The sequence below is a fragment of the Pterocles gutturalis genome, unplaced genomic scaffold (assembly GCF_000699245.1).
Source record: "Pterocles gutturalis isolate BGI_N339 unplaced genomic scaffold, ASM69924v1 scaffold6819, whole genome shotgun sequence".
Lineage (NCBI taxonomy): Eukaryota > Metazoa > Chordata > Aves > Pterocliformes > Pteroclidae > Pterocles > Pterocles gutturalis.
The window spans coordinates 79,005-100,727 of record NW_010133112.1 but is presented as its reverse complement, the minus strand read 5'-3'; the positions used below and the strand labels follow the sequence as shown (position 1 = coordinate 100,727).

Genomic DNA, 21,723 nt, shown 5'->3' with positions numbered 1-21,723 from the left:
AAAATTTACATCTTCTGCATCTTGCGTGAGTGCCTGAGCCACTGAGCTCGTAGGTAAAATAATTCATCATCTTTCCCACCAGTTTTGTGTCTCAGTCATTTTCCTGGTTTCACTACAAGTGACCACGTACAAAGTGGATTATTTTTTTTGGCTAGAAGAATTTTTTTCTTTATTTTGGCCAATTTGAACTAGTTTTTTTGAGGAGATGAAGGATGAGAGAGGAGATTTTGGACTGTAAAATCAATTATTTGTACAGCCGTAAGGATCTGTGGAAAACTAGGTCTCACGGTTTCTCTAATGATGGGAAAGAGAAAGAATGGATATGAAGAAGTACGTATAAAATTTAAAGTTTAACTTAAGAGTTCACCGTTTTGATTTTGCTTGATACCACTATTTTAGTGTTTATTATCTCAAGTCTTGGATCCTTGAGAGAGTGAATTACTTGGAAGCAGTCTTACATTTAGCATATGTGAAGGATCTTGCTGGAATGAAGCATTAGTATTGGAACACAGGCAGTCTGTAAAGGCTATGAAATGGAGGATGCAAGTACATATGGAGCTTCTGGAGATGCAGGAACTCCTTTATCAAGTGAGGATATTGCACATCTGATGCTTTGAAGAGAAAGTTAGTTGGTGACTCCTTCCAGTCTCAAACAGTGTGATATTCTGACTCGGTGATCTGAGAAACGCAGTGTGACTACAAATACCTACATGTGAAATGAGTTTGCAAGACAAGAGAGGGGCTTGGATGGTATGTTAAATGAGTTATAGAGAAGAATATAAACACTTTTTTCCCTGGAGGTGTCTGACACTTTCCATCAGAGCACCAATGGCAATCATGTAAAAAAGGAAAGTGAAATAATTTTCTCAGGTAGACCATGATTGATCCAGCCAGGGTAAGTTTTCAGCTTTTTCTTGATGGGGTATTTTAAAAAATGTTCAAGAAAGAAAGCAGGATGTTGTTGCACCATGGATGTCTAGGAACGAAGTTTAATCTTAGTGCTCCGAAACATAGCTCCACAATTCCTCATGCTCAGCAGAGATCCAGGCCTCTAATGTACTGTTTTGTGTTACAGGTAGCATAGCTAAGAGAGTAACTTTAGAACTGAACTTTAAATTGGACAGGAACTTGATGCAATCTGCGCTAAGCATGCATTCATGACTACTTTTATGCTCTTCCCATTACTTGACAAGTATTCCTTCGTTCCCAGACCTATCTCAAAAGAAGGAAAAGTTTTTTAAACTCTGAGCAGATACTCAGAGGAAAATTGTACCAATCTGACAAAACTAGAGTGGTGAAAGAGGGGTGGTGAGTTTTGTTATCCCAATGTATTTCACAGTACATAAGCTTGGCTACTGCCTTATAGTTACCTATAAAACTCAACCTCCTTAATTTCTCTTTAAGTCTGTTGTCAGAACATTTATTATGACTTCCTGGCTTCTTTGAAATGAAGACCTGTAGGATGTCAAATTTAGCTTGTACTTGCACTATGTAGATCCAGGGGTTGTATGATGATTATGCAAACAAAAAACTATGAAACTTCACTTGTACTAGGTGAATGCATAATGCCAGCCATGTGATATTAGTTCAAGAGAAGTGGAAAAATTAGGTGGCAAACACAATTTTGGCAAAACTGCAGTTCTTCAGATGCAACATGTGCAAATCATTATTTTGTCTTGTACAATGGTAAAGGAAATGTATTTCGAAATGGCAATTATATGATTAGTATGTTAAGTAACTTCATTGAATGAAAAGTGGTTAAACACATATTAACAAACAGACAGCATTACTTTGATTAGTGTGTGGAAAATGCCAGAGAACAACTCTGGCAAGTACAGGGTGGGCAACAAAGTTGAGTGTATGTTTTGCTAATACCTTTCCTGTCTAAAATGGAGGTGCCTATAAAATAGGCAACTGGGTTTTCACTGAGTGTTAGTTTTAATTCACAGGGTTCAAAAAGGCTTTACCAGTCCTACAAATTAAAATGAACCTAGCTGTTAAAATTAAAACGCTGCCTGTCAGGGGTCAAGATGAAAAATCCAGAACTTTGTCAATCCCAACTGCAAGACAAGCTACAAGTGGCAGTCTCCTTCCACTTCATTTTCCCCTCCATCTCTGTCACCAACTTTTGTCTAGTAGGTGTGTGCCTATCCATTTTTAACTGTTGAGTAGGAGAAGAACCTACCTCTGTTGTCTTCCCTCTGTTTTTTCCTGCCAGGGAAAAAGCTGTTAGATTTCTTGATACTGCAAGTGGGCTGAATCTCCTGCTGCAGTGTGATAAGGCAGAAAACTAAATGACACTTTTAGCTTTTCCAAACTTCTCCAATACCTTCCACTTTTAAGCTTCTTCCCTTCCGTAACAGCCACAGCAGCAAGAAAACTCAAGATTTTTACATTTCACCATTGGCCAGCTGAGCCTAAAGTAATAGCAAAACAAACTAAACCAGAAACAGATTGCAAGCTAAGGATAGCTAACAGCTGGCTTATGGTCCATGGAAGTCTGGCTCATTGCATGTTATTAATGCCCTTCTTTTCACTTCCACATGCTACTCTGCACTGAAAGCCTGCTAAGGTATTTTAACGCAAGCAGCTACTAAGGGTGCAGTTCCAAAGCAGCTAAACTTCTCTAGGTCAGGGCTCTTCTGATCCTGCTCTTCCTCCCCTCCTTCTATGTCTGTGTGTGCATTCCTGTTTTCTTCTTTATGCCTGACCATGTTACCACATAGCCAACAGGTTTGAGGGTACTAAACAAGACAAACATTTCTATAAGAAAATAACTTTTCTGTACAGTTAACTTTTGCCTCATCCTCTTCAAGTGACATTTTACAAGGTGGGGAAGCTGATCTAATAGCTGGCTGCTGTGGAAGAGGATGGCTCCCCCCTCCTCTTCTCTTGGCTGGACAGTCCTGATTCAGCTCTGGTCCCTTGTTTCAGCTCTGGTACTCATCCAAGCCCCAGTGGGCCAGTTCAACTCACTTAGCTGGCTAAAAAACTTGAGTTAGTTTCTGCCAGGTCAGTGATTTAGGAGTCAGACAGGATTGGAGATGAAATCAATGGGAAGGAACAACCAAGGTAGAGTGTCCCACCTCAAAGGTATTCAAAAACTGCCTGGGCACAGTCCTGGGCAGCCTGCTCCAGGTAGCCCTGCTACAGCAGGGTAGTTTGACCAGATGACTTCCAGAGCTTCCTTCCCATCTCAACCATTCTGTGATTCTTTGAACCTTGCCACTCTTGTGAAACCTCACCTACAGTTGTAACCAGGATATTTCACCTTTTTTTTTTTTTCCCAAGAGAGGAGGAAACAGTTCTCAAAACATATATGGCCTTTGCTTGTCACAATTTACATGCCAAGCATGTAAGATACCCAGAGACTCCAACAGTAGCATTTCATACCCTGCTGACATTACTGTGTAAACAAACATGCATCCACAGGGCACAGAAAAAATCCCATTCTGCATCTTCAGCTAGACACTGTCACATTAGGAAACTGCTCAGGAAGCCCTGAATGAGAGCACTGAAGGGGTCTGGCAGGGAGACAGCCAGGCCTTGGTTTACATTCTGTTCCCATTCGGCAGTTAATTAGTAACTCACTTTTTGAAAATCAAAGATTACACATCCTGAACAAATACAAACGTTTGATCTCGGGCTCATCAAGGAAAACTTCAGCAGCTGCCAGGGAAAAGCAAATGTTCTGTCACGTACATCCAGGCTGAGATAATGCGAAACAGAAGATTAAGAATACAGAGAGAATGCACCAACACTTCCCCACTCTTCATGGGGAGCACAGCAGATGAGCAAAAAGTACCAAACAGCCGACAACAACCTAGTGAGCCTAACTAAAACCTGATGGGATGACTTTTGATTGCAACGTCAATACCAGAGGTGCACCTTTGCCGACACAACAGCAGAAGAGTGAATCGTGGTGCTATGTATCAAAAACAGTTTACATTTCTGTCCCACATGTACTCTCTCTTTCTGAGCACCAGGCACTCAGCTGTGGCCATGCCTGACCCACCCTGAGGGTTATGGAGTTGTCAGGGAGAAGGCAGCAGACAGCCAGATCACACTGACAGGCGATGGAGACTTAGTTGCGTGAGCTGTTTTTATGAGATCAAGGTGCTTAAAGGGCTGTGAAGGAATCACCAAGCTTTGGGAAAATAGCTAGAAGATTTTTACTCAGTCAAACTAAAGTTTTCACATTTTATTGAAGAAACCACACTAAAGAAACGAGAACTGCATTTACAGTAATTAAAACAGGAATGAGCTGACAAGGTAAGCACATAACAGCCAAAAAAAAGGAATACATGTATTTTTTAAAGAAAATTCTACAATTTTCTCATTTTTTGGCTATGTCCAGGCCACAAACACCTACTGTGAATTAAATCTGAACATCTAGAAAATACTAATTTCACCTTAGAACAAAATTCATTTTAAGCAGGAACTAATGTAGTGTCCCATAAAGAATCTTTTTTTTTTTCTAATGTGGAAAGGTATCTTAACAAAACACTCAATCCCATTCATCTTTTTTGGTTACAGCATCGGTCAAATTCTATCCTCTGGATACTCACTGACTGTACCATTAGTTCTTTGGGCTTTTGTTTTTCTTACAGGTAAATCAGTCAGTGACTCCGTCTGGCATAAATTCCCTAGATGCTGCCTTCCAAGCATGCTCTACAAACAATTTTCAGGCCACAACAAGTATAGAGATGTGTACCTTCACATGTATTATGTATTTGCTGTTATAGGTAAAGAAAGAAAGAAACCTTAAGTTTCAATGCTTCGAGCACCTTCCCTCCAGCCTGTCACCTCTCTCCGAGGTCTTCTGTCCCTAGAGAACTGCTTCCACCTTTGCTGTACTCAAGTAATATCCCCAAGCTGCTCATCTCTGAGAATCACCATGATCCCTTACACCTGCCCAGAAATGCCTGTTTGCTGGCCAACAATGATGGTTTGCTACATACTACATTTCAGTTTGTTTGTCACTGCTGTCTGTCAAGCTTTCCATCAGCTATTTCTGAGACTGCTGAGCATGGCATCTTCCTTTCAATACAGCCCCTCCCCGCTGGACTCTCTTATCAAGTCTATCTCATCAGTAGCTCCTCCACTTCTAAAATTTCTGCCCCTGCTTGCTCTCTTTCCAGCTATTTTTATACTTCAAAAGAAAAGTGATAATAGTTGTAGATTATACATAACTTTACACAATTGTTATCCGTCCTAGAAAAGTATTCTATTTTATGCATTGTAAAGTGTAGGGGAGTTCTAAAAACTTGGTCTAATATACAACACAAATATAATGGAAAGCATGGCCTAAAAATATAAGTGTAAAAGATTAATTGTCATCACTTTAACAGTACATCTCATTGGGACCACTGGGTGAAGTAAAGAGCAGAAGTCAGTAATAAACAAATGGGCAGTATTGCCAGCTCCAAAAACATGCATATGTTAAAACCTACAAAATCATCAAAAAGTATTAAAGTAATGAGACTTTAAGAAAACGCACTGGTCTTTGATCTGTCTCCTGAAATTTAAGTAGAGAATTGGTCATCCCTCAATGAACATCAAGTTACTGGGGGTTAAAAATTTAGTTGTACAGGCAGAGTACTCCATAGCAAGCACTCAAAAATCTCAAAATGGGCCAAATCTTTTCTTCCTCATCACCAGGACTGACGTTAAAATAATTTTATTTAAAAATGTCTCTGTATCTGACTCCTCATACCTTGAATTTTCTTAGTTACACAAATAGGACAACTACCTGGATTTCCTTTCTGTTTCTTTGTATCACCTGCATTCAATTAATTCCTCAGCTTCACACTGTATGCCTAAAGTTCACCATAAGCCCTGAGAATAGGTTGTCTCCAGTCCCACAGCAAGGTAAAAAATACCAGGATTTATTACTATCAAGGACAAACTCAGGTTTGCTTGAGAAAGCCACTAGAAAGTGGTGACCATTTTAACCAAAAGCTGCTTGTAGCTAAATTCTACTTGGGGGGGAAAGGGGGGAGGAAAGAGAATAGTGGCCATTAAGGAAGGAGAAGTTTATAGCTATAGTCAGATATTGGAAACAGAAAAGAGAAAAATCAGAAATTCAGAAAAAAAATATTCTAAAGCCCATTACATTTCTACTGAAGAGGCTGGGATGCCTGAATGCAAAACCCAACAAAACATGTGGCAGGCTAGACTGCAGTGGTACTTTAGGAATGTTTCCCTTTTCTACAGTTTGGCAAAATAAAAATGAAAGACCATCAATTGCTTCCACAATACTGCTTCATGATCAAATGAGATATGCCTTGTCAATCAGACATTTGAAATACACACTAATTAGTGTACCAGTATGAAATGTTTATTTCAATATTAAATTGCTCGAATGAAGTATGTGGGGAAAAAAATTAAACTCATTAAAATCACAAGCTAAACCAATCTAAAGAATGAAAACTCCCTACAGAATACAGGAAAAGAGCAAGCCACTTGAAAAAACTGCTGTGTCAAGTCTTGACATATGTTAAAAAGCAGGATAATACACTTATGTAGGACTGTAACTACACTGGTATCTGCTGGGTAACAAATCTCCCACTGGATGTGAATAGAGAGACATTATCTATGTTGGAAATGCCTTTGGGAACCTGTTTTTCTGTCTATTTTTTTCTTAATTTCTGTTTCTTTTTTTGATCAAGGTATGTGGTCAGCTGTGGTTCTTTTTGGTTTGCCACAATGTAGTGACAAATCTGGTACACAGCTGTTTTATTAGATAGTCTCACACAACAGATTCCACCACTTTCCCACAGAGAAACTGTTCCAGACTCTCATTCAGACAGTTTTCCATTAAAAAAGCAGAATTTATAGAATCTATATTTTAGAATGATCACGCGAAAAACTTCATAAGCACAGAAGTGGACAGATCTTGAGGTCAGACTATGTAAGGCCCCATAGCTGACACAAATCAACACGTATCCACTGAAATCACAGGCACTGAGGTGACTAGCCCTTTCTAATTATCATACAATACAAAAGAAATTATTTAAAAGTAACAGATGGCATAAGTTTAAGAAGAGTTTCTAGAATATAGGTTTTACAGTATATGGCTATCTTGCATTTATTTCATTTGAAACTTTGAAATGCTTAACACAGGCACAGCATCTCTGTCTCCTGTTTTTATAAGAAGACTATCCAATAAACCTGCTGCAAGGGAAATTGTAGAAAAACAAGCAAAATCACACAAATCAGAGAGGAACAAGAAAAGCTGAGGTTTTTTAAGTTGGTCCATTAAGAGCTCTAATTTTTGTCATCAATTAATTCCAGTGACTGACAAATACTTGATGCACTTTCTAATGATGGTTCATTTTTCTCTGTTTATTTAGGTGATGGCAAACAACACATCAAACCAGTCCTGACACCTCCCTTATCAAACACAAGTAGTCAGTAGCATCTCTCTTCCCCAGAAAATGGAATTCCTTTGATACTTAGGAAGGGGACGAGCAGAACTTTCTGACTCCTGACCACTATGTGGACCTAGTTTGTGACCCACTGGTTGGCACTTGGCTTTTAGATTATTACTTTCTTTCACTCTCAGCTCAGATTAAATCTTTGCACAAGTGATGTGGGTTCAGTAACGCATGAACCAATCCCATCATGCAATGACAAAACATTCTTTCCTTTTTAAGAACCCTGTGGAAAATTATGCAAGTAAAATCAACAATGAACATTTTTTTTAAATTCAATTTGAAGCAAGATTAGGAAAGTCTATCTTCATAATGCCCCAAGAAAACTTAATTCTACCCATTTGTGTATGTGCTATGATACAACTTTTATCTACAGGATTTTATGCTTATTTTTTCCTCCCAGAAGAGTGTCCTGTTCGGAGCACTGAATGGGTACACTTGGGATCAAACTAATGCTGCACATAATCTGGAATTTCCTAATTTCTTGGTGCTTGACTTTGCAGGCTCAACAACACTTTTTCATTTAGATGTCTTAAATATATAATTATTCAGATGGCTTAAATGTGCTTTTTGCTTACAAAGTCTTTTTTCTGTTTACATATCATACTCTAGCCTAAATAAATGCTAAGACAAAGGCCAAGCTGGCTGGTAGCCCAGAATGTAGTTGTTACCAAATTGACAGGGACCACCTTAAATTCATTGACATGTCTAAATATTGTATTTGAGTTATAACTAAATTTTAAAAGGCGATCTTTACCAAAAGAAAAAAGGAGAGACTTTAGAACAGCATAAACTAGTTGCTGGATGAAATGAGAATTCAATGGATTACGTCTGTTGAAGTATGGTCTGACTTACCACAGCTCTCCATTACTGTAAAACACCAAACACTTAAGAACAGGAAGTATCCTCATGTTACCATATAAATAAATAACGGGCTTAGTTTACATTAACAACTAACTTAGAAACTTCCAATAAAAAAACCCATCAACCTAAAATATGGCTAAGAGTGTCTGAACCTTTTCCCCAAAAGTAACTAATTCTGATAACTCTTAGGGTGACATTTCCTTTTTCTTTAGACAATCTTATGCAGAGTCTGGTAAAATGTATGGCAAAGGTGAACACAGTACAATTTAAAGATGGCCTGCGAAGGCAAATAAAACCGGTACTTTTTCCAACCTACTGAAGATCTGAAAGGTGCAAGGTTTGGTTTAAAGTTTTCTTCAACTTGTTTCCTTTTTGCTTTTAAAACTTTTGGAGCATCAAAGTTTTGTCTTGCTTTTACACATAAGATTGTTGGAGGACAAGAAGACTAGAATGGAAGTCCCCCTCAGTTCCCCTCTGAAGCAGCATGGTGATGAGTGATTGAGATTTTTTTTTTTCACCTGGCTTTTTGCCAGAAGCTAAATTTAAACATTTTAAGAACAGCCAAACAAAATGGGAGTTTTACACAGTCTGATTAAAAATCCGTTTTCCCTCTCAAAATGCCAGTTCCTTGTGACAGATGACAGCTAGAGAAGATGGACTCATCTCTGCTTTTCCAGCTACCCATAATCTTCAAGTAAAAATAGGATAGACAAGACCTGATACATACATAGAATCAGACAAAACCTTTGCACAATCCTCACATCTGACCTTAAAACCAAAGGAAGCTCTTCAGGCTTTCCTAATATGTCTTCAAAATATATGCAGAAGGCAACATAGTTTTGTCTCCTTTTTGGGTCATTCTTTAGATCTACTCAGGATTTTACTACGGCAAGACAGGCAAACCCCAGTGAGAAGAACATGCCATATGAAAAGCACAAGATCTGTTGAAATTTAAATTCACTAATGCTGACATTCTGGCCTTACTAGATATTAATAAAATTACAAGAGTGTGGGGTGAAGGTATTATACCTGGTCATGGCTGGCTTCAATGGAGCTTCCGATACCTTGGAAAGTCATCTGCACAGGAGACAGTGTCAAACAGGTCATACACTCTTTGCCATTTTGTCTATCACTGTAGTGTACCTATAACAGAATAACATACGTAATCTGCTAAACACCAGGTTTGTACAAGGGAGTCATGCTAAAATACTGTCCCTTTTTAACAAGTTTGTAAGAAGAATTCCAAACATTTACATTGAATTCATCTTTAATATAAAACAAGGAGTGTGTAAAATATTCTAGGCAGTCACATACTGAACTGGGGCCAAATTTTCAATATGTCTGTTGGATCATTTTTAAAGTGCTGTGTTCTTCAGTTTCTGAGACCTTTGAGACTGAAGTCAAGATGTTGTATCTATACAACTATAAGAATCTAGTTTCAAGTTATAGTTTCCAGCCTAGATGTCATTTTTAACAGCATTTTGTAGCTTAGTTATAAAACATCCATGTAAATTATTAGGCCTCCATAAACTTGGCAATAATAGTTTCAATTTTTCAATTGTAATGCCATTTCTACTAATATTAATCCACTATTTTTTTCTGACATGCCTATGTAATGCTGTATATTTGAACTTGATTCTGCATTTAAATCAAAATGATAGATAAAATGGAGAAGAATTTGTATTCTTCTTGAGATGTCGAGGCTTTTCTAAGAGTAACTCATTCCCGACTGATGTCGAGATGTGCATCCTGAACCTGAATCTTGCATGAAATACAGAGAAAGATAGTGCTTCCACTTGAATTATTTTCCTTGTCTTTGGGTTCAGATAGGGCTTAAATCCCCTGAAGAAAGGATGGATTTTAATATGTTGAGACAAAATTAAGTTAAATGTTGCCAGTGTTTCATTATTAAGAACAGGTTGCCACTCATGCTGAATTGTTGAAATATTACAGTTCTCTGTGTAGCTCCTGGCTTCTAGACAGGCAGATCAAGCACTCTGTTCTACAGGAGAGGTGGAATTTAGTTTATGGTGATAATTTACACTGGCTATGTGACCCCTGTCAGAAATGGAGAGAGAAATCAGCTCTGCTGGAGACAGACCTTTTATGTTAGTATCTACTTACAGCTGTATAGCTCTCAGGCAAAAGTTACATGATAAAGCCTCATCTTGACATTTAGGCTACACAACTAAACTTTATTACTTCTGAAGACAACTAGGAACCATAGTAGAGTTATTCCTGTGGAAATGATTTAGTGACATATATGATATTTAATTTTACACTGCGTGTATTAAATACTCTTCTTTGCCACAGGTGCAAACTGGGAATATCTCAGCTGAAGCAAAACCAGTTCAAAACTGGCTGAGAGGAAAACCAAACCAGTGAACTACTTTACTGACAACAGATCAAAACAGTTGTGCTGTGGCCAAAAGTAAGATACAGAACATGAAATTCTTGTACTGTGTACAGAAATACTGATTTCACTCAGTCCTTCTTAAAGCTTTCTGGATTATCCCTGTCTCTCTTCCTCTCAACCCCCACAATATGTGCCTACTAAATTGCTTGTGGCTCTCTGCCAGAAAAGCCATACTACTTACTTAGAAACCACAAGAGGCCTCTTCACATATACAATGGTTTAACTTTGATTAATCGAAAGAGGTATGAAGGTATGAAATTTGGCTTGCCAATATAAACTCAGGTTCTTTAAATGTCAAGGACTACTGTTATGACAAAGACTTATCAAGCTTCCACAACTGTGGTATCTGGTTGTAAGCTAGATACTCTGCTGAGTATGTGTTCTGGGAATGCAATGGGGAGAAATGGGGCAGAAAAGCTCAGGAGGATGATTCTGTACTGGCACAGCAAAAGGGGCAAAATCTGGTGACTGAAAAAAGTACATGTCTTAGAGCACATGTGGAGAAATGGAAAATGCCACTTTCTGAACTGCACAGTAGGTTTGTAGGCTTATTTTTAATGAGAATAATATGAGTAAGGTTACACTTCACTAGTGTCCACTGGAATAAAGCAAGGTTAACAGGCTGAAAGAACAGGAGAAAACAGAGGAAAAATGATGGTTAGTATTACATGACACTATTATCTGCAATAGTAAATTTGATCCACACCCCCTTTAGAGTCCCACATTGAAATTGCAATAAATTCTGAATTTTGGTATCTTTCTAGGCTTAACTTTCCCAAAGGAATTTCATTATGCACTTTTGGCACCACCTGAATGTATCAAGGCCATTACTTTGTAATTTCTTAGACAACAGTCCTCTAATTATCTCTTGACCTGCCAAAGCTCTTTGGTTGAACCAACATAAGCACTTCCTATGTTAATGATACGAATAATGATATAAAAACCAGAAGACTGGACTTTGAATAGAGGACAAAATAAAACTTTGTCCTTTCATTGAATCTCTCCTAGACTACATATTTGTGCATTCAGCAGAAATATTCATATTTCTTCTGCAGTTGGCCTGCATATGTGCAATTTCCCAGTAATCCTGTTTTGTTACTTATCAGTCAGCTGCTACATTGTCAAACTCTCCTTTCTTCAAATTTGATCTATGGTCCAAAGTTTGGGGTTTTTTTGTCAACCAAGAGTGTTAGGTGTTTACCTGTTTGAGCAGAATGTCCAAAACAGGCACTCAGACAGAAACAGTAGCAGTTGAATAGTTATCAAATAGTCCGAATAGCAGCAGATGCTTCTAGGTTTTTGGCTAGCAGTATGTTGCAAATATTTCAGTTTATATGTCCATGCTATTATAACTAAGTATGTGAGGAACTTGAATGTCTATAAGACTGGTTTAAGAATATTGTTATCTCACAAGGCAGGGGAACATGAAGGCACAGCAAATACTTGATTCAGTGTCTGCAATCAAGGAGTGGTGACTGAAGGCTGGCCAAGTGCTCCAACAGTGATTATATGGCCATCACTGAGATTCACAATGACAATGACACTTTTCTAAGTTCCTCAGTGCCTTAAGAGTCAAGACTGCTTAACTGCAGCTCATCTCTGCAATAGCTCTGTTAGGCAGGTAAAGACAATTTGTAGACAGACCTTAAATGACTCATGCAAATTCACTTGGCACTGGCAGGAGTGAATGTGCTGGGTGTATAACCCACCACTAAGGCCTGTGGCCTAACCACAACGGGTCATTTTCCTTCTCCATACATTATGGAGGCAAAAATAAGCGAGTTATGAAGATAATTACTATGTTCAGTCTTCAATTTTTTTGTAATTAAGGGACACTCACAAATTAGCTCAGTGCATTTTAAGGATTAAACAGCAACGAAATTTCACTCATTAAAATTCAGAATGTTTTATTCAGATAACATATAAGCAAAGATTTTACAGAACACCAGTAGGATCTGGTTAGAAAATAATGGCCAGAATACAGACGTCTCTAGTAAAGGTTGTGCAAGTTTCTGAGTAAAATGCAAGACACCAGCCTTGGACTGTTATGAGTGATTTACACCTAATTCTCCTCCAAAATATGTTTACACAGCACAAAGCAGTGCCACAACAAGAAGATCCTGCCAATAACTCTAAACGAGCCTGCTCATTTATTGGAAAAAGCATATAGCACTGCTAGTTTTTCTTCTGGGTAACTACATACTTGGAGTACCTGAGATAAATAATGTGTAACCAGCTCAGGAATCCCAAACACAGCACTCTGTTGTGCTGTGTGGGCAGGACACGAAACGTCCGTGTGTAACACGCAAAGTGTATCCCGGGCATCAAAATAATGAAATAAATTCTAGAAGCAATTTCTTCCACTAGCACATCCCATGGATTTACTCATACATGCATGCTTCCATGTTCGATATCCTCAGGAGATACAACTGTATATCATTTTCAGAGATTACTTCAGTCAGGAACAAGCTGCATGCTATAAGTACATATGGAGGGCTGCTACTAACTGGCATATGTATACAGAAATGTATGCGAAGGTCTGAAAACATGTGACAGCTATGTTGAAATTTGGCCCCTGTTTTTAATATTTGAAATTACTGAAGAGATGTGAATATTTTGATGGACATTTATAGCTTCACATCAAGGAAGATATAAGATGAATGTTTACAATGTTACAACTGAATGCAGAATGGTATAGTCAAAATTCTCAAGCTTATATGTTGTATTACAAAGGAAAAACTAAATTACACTGCATAAAACTGCTGAAGAAATTACATTTAAGGTTACTTCTATCATAATACTGCTCCAAAAGCAGGAAACTTCCCACTTCTTTTGTATTTATATAAAAGATGACTCTTGAATCTGGCTTTACTATAATACCCTTCCCTATATGCAAAGGTTCTGATAGAAACGGTAAAAATATTGCAGGATTTGTCTTGCAATAAGCTACTTTTACACACCACATCAATATGCAATTTCAGATAATGGCCTTCATAAAACTTCATAAATTATTCTGTAAATACAATATCCGAACTTCAAGCACAGGGCAGTCTGCTGGTCTTCAGTGGGCACCTCTGCATTTGAACATCTGTCCTTTTGGACAAACAAGGGCTATGTTTACCGAACCACAACTGAGTATACCTGGTATACCACTACACAGTAGTTAACTATAATATACTAAACTACTGTTAGAAATGAGCTAATTGTGGATTAAGAAGAGATGGGGGGGAGCAAAAATAAAGGCAAATCTTTTCACACACTGCTGCTTAGATGTTCACGGTTTGAAACACAACTTCTGTCTGGCCAAACACTTTCTTTCTTGAATATTTATTAACTGAATAAAAAAAATAATATGAATTACCAAAAGAAAAAAGTCATCTGTGACATTGGAGTTCATGTATCCAAACCAAAAACTACTCTGAGTCAAAGCATCAGCAGGAGTCTTAGAATGCTAGACAGAAATAAACTAGGTAATAAAATGCCATTATGTTCAGCAATGCACAAATCTTCTGGATTGACAAGCCTGGACTATTTTGTTAGAACAAAGGATGGTATTCCTTTAAATTTGCCCCTTAAAGGGAAAGCACCCAATTTAGTCCTGAATTTACAGAATAATTTCCAAGATTTTAGATCCACGTTGCTCTGGATTTACAGTGACAAGGAAACCTTTAGCTTCCCTGTGAAATTTTTGTCTTTTCCATATTGGTCTTTTATCTCCCTCTTCCTGTTGCTCATCTATTGTTAGTCATGTCATCTACTAAAAAAAAATTAAACAGTCCTGTAGCTTTCACAGTATAGTATTCTAGTACTTAAAAGTGTGAATCCTTGCATTATCCATAGAACTTTCCTACCAAATAATAGATTAGTCTCTTTAGACATGGAGTAGCATGAGAGAGATTCCAAATACTTTGCCTTTTTACTACCTGCTTCACAATTCCATATATTTTATTTATGAGAGCAGAAGACGAGTACAGTAAAAACAACAACAAAAAAAAAAAAACTTGAGGAAAAAATCCCATTGTATAGACAAAGTCTTTCATGAAAAGTTGAAGCACAGATATTGAAAACAAGATCAAGGTGAAAAAAAAAATTGTCCCAGATGAAAAAATAAGACATACAATAAAAAAAATTTCAAAAAATCAGAAAAAAACCATTGAGTCAAACTGTTTCCTTCAATGCTGGAGTTCCTTGATGTACTACGACTACTAAATATAGTATTTTACTAATCTCAGCAGGGAGCTGGCTAACTGCATGCCTGTCAGATGTTTTTAATGGTCACCCCCTGTGGAACAAATCTAAGGAGCGCATGAAAAACACCCACATTTTAAAAAGCCCCCTTGCTAGATCATTAAGGAAAGATAAAGGCCTGTACATTCGGATGTGATATATAACACAATCATTGTGTCAAGAAAACATACGTTTGATTAGCGTGCCTCAGGTTCATCAATCGCTGTGTCTGCTTCACAGCAGTGGGCAAAGTTTCCACCGTAGCTACTGCACGGAAGGGTAAAGACACTCGGTAGCTTAAAGACTGACAGTTCAGCAGTAAATCTTGAGCTATTCCAACATGCTCCTCTCTTACAGAGTTTGAATAGCAGCTCTATTGTAGTCTTAAATCTTCATTAAAATACAGTCCTAGGGTTTAGACTAAGAAATAAACCATTACTGTGCCATAAATAGGTAACAACAAGCAGACTAAAGGCATTGTGACAGGTTACTGTGGTAGTATTTTACGCTTCCAACTAAGGCAGACTAAAGGCATTGTGACAGGTTACTGCGGTAGTATTTTACGCTTCCAACTATACTAAGGCAGACATTTGACATCTATAAAAACATGTGAAGTATGAATAAGAATGAAAAAACTTACTTGATACAGTTCCCAAAGAGAATATATAAAATATCTGTTAAATGCAAAAGAAGTTTATCAGTTGAGCCAAAGAAGCTCGTACTTTTTTTTTTTTTTTTTTTTTTTTTTTTTTTTTTCCATGCTGTTTAGATAGCCTCTAAATTCAGAGCTCCTGTTCCAGTGATGCAGGAGATCTGGAAGGTCAGGCTATGTATTATGCTCAGTCAAGCAAGGGAGACCCAGCTTCATCCTACTTCTGGATGTGATGTTTGGTTCTAATTAAGAGAAAATTAGTTAACACCGCTGCTGCTGCAGCAGCGTACAGGACGATCAGTACAGTAAGGTGCTTACTGTTTACCTTCCATCTGTTAAACCTTAACCCAGGGATGTACTTATAAAGACAGTGTTCCTGTGGAGCATATGCAAAGCAAGCAATCATATTTTAAATGGCTGGCATTCAGGGATGCAAAGAGACCTGTTTTTCTGATAGGGAAGCTGAAATCAGGAGATGGGACAAGGCTTTCTAGAAAAAAATCACACTTATGTTGAAGAGTACCTTGCTACCCTGTTCACCTCCTCTATTGTATAATTAAGATATGTAGTACTGTGTAGGCATAGTAGAGAGTAGTTTAACTACAGTGATCTAAAACACTGAATACAATCTTTTCCCCCAAATGAATACAAAAAACATGATAAAAATATATTTGATTAATTATTCAGAAATTAAAACACTGCAAAACACTACAAAATAATGCAAGTTATACCTGACATGGTTTTGTAGAAACAACTTGTCTGCCTCTGATCCATTCACCCATAATTATTCACGTAAATATTGTGTTTTCAGGGAGAGGAGTTGAAATTAATTTTATAATTCACAGTCAAAGGAAATAAGAAAAACTGGCAATCCGGGGATCTCCTGTTTTCATCACATTCCTTAAAAAAAGGAGGGAGGTGAGGGAGTTTGTGTTCTGCTAATAAAGTACACAGAGGACGAGCATGGTATGGAGCATTTGTGGAGAAGCCTGTGTCTTGGGTATCATCCTGAACAACTGAGTGAAGAGAGAGGAATTTGGTTAGTTTGGAAAGAGAAAATAGGGTTTAAAAATCACTTTCTAGCAAAAGCATCAACGCAATATGTTTTCATGTATGCTCTTTTTCATTATGAAGGTGGTCACTGGAGTGAAGAGTGAAGCAAACATTAACTATTCTCTGTTTACAAACTGCATGTAGAGACCCAAACTCTGTATTAAGGAAGAGGGAACATGGTCACTGGGAAATTGTGAGTACTAAACTGGCTGCCTGAGTTTGCTGAAAAGTCTGATGCTGATACAGACAATGGTTTTGTGCACCAACATAGATATAGGGCAGTACACGGAAAGAACCACTCTTCTTTAATTAGAACAATAAACAATCAACTCACTTCTGAAAATTATCCTGCTTCATTGTGTTCCCAATTCTGAACAAGACTGAAGGAGACGCCAGCCAAAAAGAATCTCTGAAAGCCTCAGCTTCAAGTCACGGGGAGAGGAATAAACTGTAACTTGTCTCTTTTCTCCTCCTCCACCTTTTCTTGTTGCTTCTCTTTTTAAGGGTTTTTGCTCGAGTGCTGAGTTCCCTTATTATAATTAAAGCTAAATCCCAGTCTGCTATGAATTCACCACTGCACCTTTACATTTTTGCCAGCTGCAACTTCCAGTCTTTCAAAGGTTTGGCTGTATTCCAAGCCAAGGTCTGTAGCTAAGTTATCAAGTCACATTAGGATTTACTTTTAGAAAGATTTTGGCAGGGAAGGCGGCCCGGTGCATTTAGTGCTGGCTGAAGCATTTTGAGAGATCCTGACAGCTTTTAAACTTTCTCGTACGTAACCCCCCTAAATGCTAAAATTGGTTATGAAAATAAAATGCACATTTTTTCCATGGACCAAGTTATGTGCAGGGATATGTGGGAGGATTTTAATGGTTATTTGCAAGATGCCAAGCAGAAAAGCTAAAATGTTACCAAGGCGACATCCACACCACACCTGGGGACCCATGCAATGTCGTTAGCCAGTTATTCTCCATTTACCTGTCCTTTTAGAATCTGAAACAAAAAAGAAGCACCTGGCTGTTTCTGGAGGCAAGAGGAGCAAAACTTCAGCAGCACTTGAATAAAGGGCTTTCTTCCTTGTAAGAAGGAGAGAGGTAATGATGGCCAGAATAGAAGAAAGCTAGTTTAGACGGATTTCTGTCCAGAAGCCAGGTAGTTGGAGAACCCGCATCAGAAAATTTGCTGCCCTGTGTAGCTAGATTTGCATTTGTTTTCCTAATTCTCCATGCTCTTACATTAATACAGAAACATTATTCCTGCAGCAAATATAACCTCCTGCAGTACATTCTATGAATGGATATGCTAGGTTTCCAAACTTGCGTATCTTTCCTTACAGAAACTGGTATGAGAATGATTATTGTGGTTATTTTTTTACAGAATGACTACCACTATTTTGACTTCCTTTGAGGTCAAAAATAGGGTTATATGGACTAGATAGGCTATGGTCAGCAGAAACATTTCTGAAATAAATGGAAACTAATAAAACCACTTCTTGTAGACCTACTCTGGGTCACTGCCATCAACTGTGGTACTGACTAGCTTCTCTCTGAAGTTAGTTGATTATAATACCTTATGAAACCTTATTAAAATACCTTATGAACACAATGAAGTCCAGGTGCTTTGATTTTTACAGGAAGCTCTCTCGAGAATAATTCTTGCTATCAGCTTGTTCTGTTTTATCTCTCTGTCTATTTCACATTCCCAATATGTTTTCTTATTTTTGGCTAGTCATGTATAAATTCAGGTTTGGAGACCCTGAAGCCCTTACCTAACATAGCCGGCCATTTTATTTCAAGTTGATTTTCAGCGTAGCAGGACACCTACAAGTTTCTGAGAGCGGGATAAGGACTCTCAGTTAACAGGTTGCCTGGTGTAGCGCAAACCACAGATGCCACTAATATTATCAATAAAATCTTGACTGACCTGCTGCCTTTGCTTTGAGAAAATTTTCCCTGTTTATCTGTATTACCGTTATGAGAAAAATAGCGGCTGTCTTGAATAAATGGGGAAGTTTTGTAGCACATAACCTGATAAAGGAGTATAAGTTTTCTTCAGAGTACAAAGATCCCTAAGTTCACATGGATGAAAGTAGCTCTCCTGTTTCCTGACTTCTGCCTAGTGGTACACAACTGTAAAGATGCCGGTAAAGTGTAGAAAGATGTACTGATTTTGGCTGGGATGGAGCTAATTTTGTTCATAGCAGCTTGTATGGTGCGATGTTTTGGATTTGTGATTAAAATAGCGTTGATAGCAGACCAATACTATAGCCATATCTGAGCAGTGCTTACAGAGCGCCAAAGCCTTTCTGCTTCTCACACTGTCCCGCCAGCAAGTAAGCTGGGGGTGCACAAGAAGCTGGGAGGGGGGACAGCCAGGACAGCTGACCCCAACTGACCAAAGGGCTATTCCATACCCTATCACATTGTGCTCAGCAACAAAAGCTGGAAGAAGGAATGGGGGAGTGAAGGTGTTTATCTTCCCAAGTAACCATTACATGTGATGGAGCCCTGCTCTCCTGGAGATGGCTGAACACCTGCCTGCCGATGGGAAGTAGCAAATGAATTCCTTGTTTTGCTTTGCTTGCATGCGCAGCCTTGCATTACCTATTAAACTGTCTTTATTTAAACCCATGAGTTTTTTGCACTTTTAGTCTTCCAATTTTCTCCCCCATCCCACCGGAGGGGAGTGAGTGAGTGGCTGGGTGGGGCTGAGCTGCTTATCAGGGTTAACCCATGACAGTCCTTTCTGGCACCCAATGTGGGATACGAGTCGTTCAGGATAACGACAGATTTATCAGAGTATGTTAGAGGAAATTTATTGCTGTTTACCTATTAACGGGCAGGCTCCTGTGCTTGCCACGGGGCTTCCTTGCTTTACTGTATATGCGAGTCTAGTACTTGTTAGCGGCTGCTTTTTGCTTCTGCTAATTCCTGTTCTCCTTATCATCCTATTTTCCTCTGCCTGGGAACATACTGATAACAGCAATGGGTTGGCAGATGGCCAGGGCATTGCTGCTGCTCCTGTGCTGCTGTGCTGGGCAGGCTCAAATGCCAGTGTGAACTCGAGTCCAAGGGACTTTGACCATGGATAAATCCATGCTGGAGCAGGTACATCCAGAAGCATCTGTGGCTGTAGAGTAGTCCATGCCAAAGCAGGTACACCCCATGAAGGGACTGTGGCCCATGGGTAAGGTCACACTGGAGCAGGTACACCCCTATGGGACAGTGACCTTTGGACAAGCCCACATGGAGCTTGTACACACTGAATGGGCTGCGGCCTGCAGACAAGCCTATGCTGGAGGGGCAAAGGGAGTTCATTGTAATGTTAAACCCTATGGCCTAGTCCAATGGGACAAGGAGTGGAGACTGACATACCTCTTAGTTGTTACAATCCATTAATTGAGTTGCATGTTACAGGAAGTACTATGAAGAGGAACCACCTGAACCAATGGAGGACAAGCCCCACAAGAAGTAATGTAAGTGCAGCAGTGACCCAATCTGATCTCACTTTGCTGCCAAATAACTCCACACAACTCACCACCTCTCCTGTCCCGAGCAACTACCAGAACAGATGGAGCCCAGGTCATGGACTAAATGAACTCAGTGGACATTTGTGGACTTTTTAAAGGGGGGGCCCATAGACTAAGGGAAGGACATCTGTGCATATACCAAAGGATGGCAAGGGGTGGGGCTGGTTAGTCAGGATGTATTGGATAGTGTGGGACCTGAGTGTGATGTAAATATTATGGAGTAAGGAGTGGAGATTATAGTGGTTTTGGCTGGGACAGAGTTAATTTCCTTCATAGCAGCTTGTACAGTGCTATGTTTTGGATTTGTGACCAAAACAGTGTGGAAAATGCACTGATGCTTTAGCTGCTGCTGAGCAGTGCTTACACAGCATCAAGGCCTTTTCTGCTTCTCACACCGCCCCGCCAGCAAGCGGGCTGGGGATGGGCAAGAAGAGGACACAGCTGGGGCAGCTGACCCCGCCTGACCAAAGGCATATTCCATACCATATGATGTCATGTTCAGCAATAAAAGCTGGGGGAAAGAATGAGGAAAGGGGGATGTTCAGAGTCATGGCGCCTGTCTTCCCAGGTAACCATCATGTATGACAGAGCCCTGCTCTCCTGGAGATGGCTGAACACCTGCCTGCCGATGGGAAGCAGTGAATGAATTCCTTGCTTTGTTTTGCTTGCACACACAGGTTTTGTCTTTATCTCAACCCATGAGTTTTTTCACTCTTGCTCTTCTGATTCTTTCCCTCATCCCACCAGGGGAGAGTGACCGAGCAGCTGTGTGGCGCTTAAGCTGCCCACCGGGGTTAACCCACAACAGAAGTCTATAGTAATTTTAACATCAGGCAATAGTTTGGTAATTAGTGAAAGCGCAAACTTCACATTAGGAAAAAAAAGTACCCAGACGAGACAGAAACTGAGATAATGAGGACATTGTCAACCATTTCTAAAGGTATTTCTGTTCCCTGGGGTAAGAGACAAATAGTGCTGTTGAGATTATTGTACTGGCGATGGAGCACGGCACAGTATAAACACGCAGGAAGATAACACCCTTCCACAAAAGGCCAGATTTCAATGTTTTCAGTAATGACAGAGCATAACATCATTCCACACATCATTTTGCAAAAACCAATGTGACCAATGAGCAAGTGCAGTGCTAGTAAACTTGACTAAGACCAAAGGCACTGGGACACAAACCAAAAGCCCAATTCCACAGTTCGTTTTGCAGAAGAAGGTATTGATAATGCACGGCAATGCAATCACTCTCGAGCTACTTCAAGGGGTTTAATGAATACTTATTTTTAAATAGAAATTCCCACTGCCCTTTGAGTGTCAATACTAAGGTGAATCAGCTGATCACAGTTCCCTCTGAGTCTGACTATACGCTACTATTTTAGAACAATTTCACTAATATTTGCCATCTGGTCAGTCCTGCTGAGAAATAAGTCTTCAATGTCTTGGTGGGGGCAGAGCTAAATGCATGGTTATATACACAGAATTATAGGGGGTTTGACCCCAAATGTGGATGAAGCAATATTTGCTTTTACAGCCTTATTTC

General features: G+C 39.1%; 1 protein-coding gene across 3 annotated transcripts in view; it reads right to left on the bottom strand.

The window, feature by feature from the left end:
• Positions 1-21,723, bottom strand: part of STAU2 (staufen double-stranded RNA binding protein 2) — a 147,361-nt gene that overhangs the window by 51,238 nt on the left and 74,400 nt on the right. Inside the window, exon 12 of one of the 3 annotated variants that reach the window (XM_010081093.1) lies at positions 9,330-9,443. The exons of the other annotated variants lie outside the window; for them this stretch is intronic. Coding sequence (XP_010079395.1) covers positions 9,330-9,443 — 114 coding nt within the window. The remainder of the gene's footprint in view (positions 1-9,329; positions 9,444-21,723) is intronic. 3 annotated transcript variants of the gene reach the window in all.